The 4509-nt window shown below is 41.5% G+C and overlaps 1 protein-coding gene across 1 annotated transcript in view; it reads left to right on the top strand.

Annotated features, from left to right (window-relative positions):
• LOC111869585 (gustatory and odorant receptor 24-like) overlaps positions 1-4509 on the top strand; it is a 9489-nt gene that overhangs the window by 2734 nt on the left and 2246 nt on the right. Inside the window, exons 3-5 of the mRNA XM_023861224.2 lie at positions 379-663; positions 2432-2509; positions 3238-3327. Coding sequence (XP_023716992.1) covers positions 379-663; positions 2432-2509; positions 3238-3327 — 453 coding nt within the window. The remainder of the gene's footprint in view (positions 1-378; positions 664-2431; positions 2510-3237; positions 3328-4509) is intronic.

The following is a 4509-nucleotide window of genomic DNA, read 5'->3' as shown; positions in this document are numbered from 1 at the left end:
GATTTTCTTCTTTCTTCTACCCTGAAGTTGGAGGCGATACGTTCCTCCGAAACGTCGGTTAACACAATATCTACATGGCGCCACATCCCAGAAGACAGCTTTCTTCAAGAAGAATACTGTCTTCACCGATACTATTCCTCATTCTTGTATAAAAGTTTCGAAGAAAATTACTGCTTACATCTTCAAGGAAATTTGCTATATTTCTCCAGATCAGAAGGCGTCACATCTCAGATGATAGCAGTTCCCATAGTTACCAGCGTGAGAACCCCAAATTCTCAAGAAACTCAGAGTACTTTCAGTGATGCAGAATTTGGACTTATATGAATTGTAGTGCTTGTTGAATGAAATGTTGTGTCTACTGGTCCGATTCCTTTGCAGGGGTTTTCAGAACACGGATTTAGCCATGTTCATGCACTCGTCAAGTTCAAGTTCCTTTGGTTACGGCTGAGCAGACTGACAAAGGACCTCGGGAGCTGCACGGGCTTGAGTTACGCAAAATATTTCCTCTTCTGCTTCGGGGTTTCCGTCAGTACCAGCTACGGGTTCCTGGTGTCCATCAGAAGAGACTACAATCCGTTCACATACGCACTGTTCATTAGCACCTTCGTTGTTTCAGGGATCCTGTACGCACAGTGCGTCTCAGCTCAAATGGCAACTGATGAAGTGAGTGCCAACTAATGAACAAGAATTATTGGAAGAATTATTCTCCTACTTTCCTTTCATACGAGACGGACCGAATAGAGAACGTTGCATCTAATATTTCTTCTATTGTTGCGTGTTTATTCGTTGCAACGGTAACGTTCTTACGTGCCGTTGCCTAGCAACGACAGTGGAATATATATATATATATTTTATTGCTAGTGGGGTGGGACTAAGTCCCTTGTACTGAGGCTACTTCTGGCCTATTATACCAGCCCCAGGTGATAGGTGAGGGTGATTATGGAGCAATTGGTGGATAGAAGATTGGCAGGGGAAACCGAAGTAGTCGGAGAAAACCTGCTCCAGCGCTACTTTGTCCACCACAAATCCCACTTGACCAGACCCGGGATCGAACCCGGCCCGCCGCGGTGGGAAGCCAGCGACTAACCGCTTGAGCTATGGCGCGGCACAAATAGACTGTTACTCTTGCGTATGGGTCTACAATGTCTCTGAGATTACGTCATCAACCCACAGTGACGCACTTAATTAGAGAATTACTAATTCCATTTAACGGGCGTGAAGATTCGTTGTGATGACCACGTGAAACTCTCTATCCGCTAAATTTGGCACTAGTTTCGCCGACAAGCTGCGGTCGCTCGGTCGGTATAGTTCACTTGAGGACTAAACCCACGGAGTTTGTTTTTTATTAATTAAGACGAGGAGAACCAACGTCGCTGTACAGCAGAACCAGTTGAACACACAGGACTCTTTTCCTTAACGTTACCTAATCAAGGTACGACTAAGCATAAAGCAGCTTGCGGCATGCTTTTTGCTTGTTTCCTCTGCGATCCTGAACTTAGAGGCGATATGTTCATCTGAAACGTCTGGATTTTCAGAACCACGCGGTTTTACAACACACAAGAATTTAATTTTCACAGTTAGGAAGTACACATGGCCACCATATCGATATTTTCAATGACAAAGATTTAGAGAACGCGGTGGTGGGAAAATCATCTCTACCCCTTTATTTATACAGATGCCCGCGATAAGAAGTCGATATATTTTTATATCCTTAATTAAATTAGGGACGAAAATGGATAGAACTGGTAAACAGGACCAAAAATACACATGTTTGTGGTGAACATTAGTAAAAAAAAGTAAAGCTATCCCTGCAACAGGCCGTGAAGGCCCATAGGGTTGTGAGACGTCGAGGCTCCCACATTATCTAGACAAACGAATCACAGATGGCGGTGAGGTTGTCAGCCTTACGCGCCGGCCGAGTTTTACTCCCCAGGAAAATTGTTTAATTAATTCCTGGTACTAATTTCTGTTAGAGGCTGCGTCGAACTCAGGGCCATAGCGCGGCTGGAAGGTTTAGGTCAATTGAAAACAAAAATCCAATGACCTCATCGGGACTTAAACCCACGACCTTCCGGCTTGAAGTGTAGTGCCTCAACCAACTACGCTACCGCGTGCTCTACGGTGAACAATGGTATGGTTCAGAAAATGAAACTCCTTTCTTTCAACATTTTAAAAATTACAAAATTGGTTGTTCAAGAAGTTACTGTGACAGATTTTCTATAGTCTTTTATGGGGCAGAAAACAATTTGAAAAAAATGCTTACATAATTTTCTGTTCTAGTGTTTAATTGTTTGCGAATGGGGCTCGATGCATAACAAGGCCGCATTTCCGAAAGCCAAAATTGTTCTATTTTCTTAATTTGATTTTCTAAGTTCAGTTTGTAATTTGTAACGAAGGAAACATATATTCACGCATTGGCATTTTCTTACAGGTTGGGGCAAATTTTCGAGGACGCCTCCAAGAAATGTTAGAGAACTATCCACATGTTAGCGCTGCGACACATATCGAGGTAGGAGGCTTACAACTCCTGCTATAAGGGCGTGTCCTTCATATAATGTAACATGAAATTTCATAATTTTGTTTGGTATAAACAATCTTGCTCAGGATAGGGACTAGTGGAGGGCTCTTGTGAACACGGTAATGAACCCTTGGGTTCCATAAAATGCTGAGAAATTCTTGAGTAGCTGCAGAATTGGTAAGTAAGTATGAAGTGAGGCAGAAAATACAAAAATGCATAGGTATCGAGACTTTGTTTTCTTTTGTAAAATAGGAAAATTAAAACAGAAATGTTATTTCTATACAGGATGTCACAGGGGGAAATGTCAATACTCAGGGAGGTCACAGTATTTATCATTTTCAGCAAAAAATTGTATGTGTACATGTGTCCTATTCCGAACGGTTTCTGAGATAGAGCTGTTACACTGTACACTGTACAGACGAGCAACACGCCATGTCCTCACACGCGTTGCAAAGTGCATTGATGTTGCCGGTGGAATTTTAGAAAATGTATTATACCAATTTTGTCACTTGGACAACAAATACCAGTATTACAAATAGTACGTAATATCTCTTTCTCGGAAACCGTTCCGAATAGGACACACGTACACATACATTTTCTGCTTAGAATGACCGATACTGTGACCTCCCTGAACATTCATCTTTCTCCTGGGACACTCTACATAACACAGAAAAATATATGCACAAATTTCCAATGTATTTAACCTTTATGTATTTCAGATGGACAGATTTCTGGCAATAATAAACAGTAATCCTCCCGTAATAAACTTCTGCGGGTTTGTGGAAGTAAACAGGGGACTTATCACATCAGTAAGTACACTTAAGTGAATAAGCAACTGACGTGTTACATCAGTAAATAACCTAACTAACCAGTGAATGAAATAAATAAGCATTGTCACGTGTATCCGGAGTAACGTGACTAATAATTGTGGATTCTAGATTTGACGTCACTCCAAAAATTACACTCGATTATAACAGTTCACGCACCCAACTCCCTCGAGATATCGAATCCTTCTATGCATAGCTCTGCGCACTACGTGGAGTCACTGCCGAATCTTCTTCTTCCGTCCAAGTGAAAATCACATTGTGACATTTTCCAAGCGAATTACGGAATTATGGTATTACCGAATTGGTCTTAACTTCGTACAAATTTAAACCGCCGAATTCATTCCAGGAGCATCCCAATGCTGAAGTGCTGAAGACTTTATTTTATGTTATTGTTCCAGCAATCTTTGGAAGTGTTACAATTATTTGTAGTAGTTGCGACTGGTGACGTGTCCAAATAAATCGATTCATCTAATTCAGAACCCATTACCTATTAGCCACGTAACCAGGATACGTTGAAAAAGAAAAAAAAAATATATATATATATATTCTGTCGATCACAGTAGCCGTGAGGTCTAAGGTATGAACTGTTTTCTCTCGCTCGGACGCTGAAATCGTGGGTTCGAATCTTACTTAAGGCATGGATGTCTGGTGTGTGCATGCGTTTATTCTGTGTTTATGGTGTCATGTGCTAAGGTAGAGATCTTGTGACTGTCTGACCACTCATCCAAGGAGCCCTACTGTCTGTGAAAAATGATTAAGAAACTGAATAAAAGGCCAGGGCCCTCAATGGGCTGGAAGAGCCAATGAAGAAGAAAAAAAAAATATATATATATATATGTCGTAAGTCTCTGAATGTTTGATGATCACCGGATGGTTATGTTTTCCACATTTTAAAGATATATTCGATTATACATATATATATACAGGGTGTCCCAGGAGGAATGTGCCAAACTTCGGGAGGGTGTTCCTTATGTTAAAGTATGCCGATATAACCCAAAACACCTATGTCCAAAGTTGAACGGTTACGGAGATAATGGCCCGAGAAAAGTGTGGTCTTCTTGCAGGTCCACGCACTATACGTACCTGTCAGCTGAGACCCTTATCTGTTTGTCCTTGAGTGCCGCGAGTCACACTAGCGTAAGCTCATGCGCTGCCTACAGATTA

Source organism: Cryptotermes secundus, unplaced genomic scaffold, assembly GCF_002891405.2.
Source record: "Cryptotermes secundus unplaced genomic scaffold, Csec_1.0 scaffold512, whole genome shotgun sequence".
Lineage (NCBI taxonomy): Eukaryota > Metazoa > Arthropoda > Insecta > Blattodea > Kalotermitidae > Cryptotermes > Cryptotermes secundus.
The sequence above is the reverse complement of the archived record's forward strand: the minus strand, read 5'-3'. Positions and strand labels throughout refer to the sequence as shown.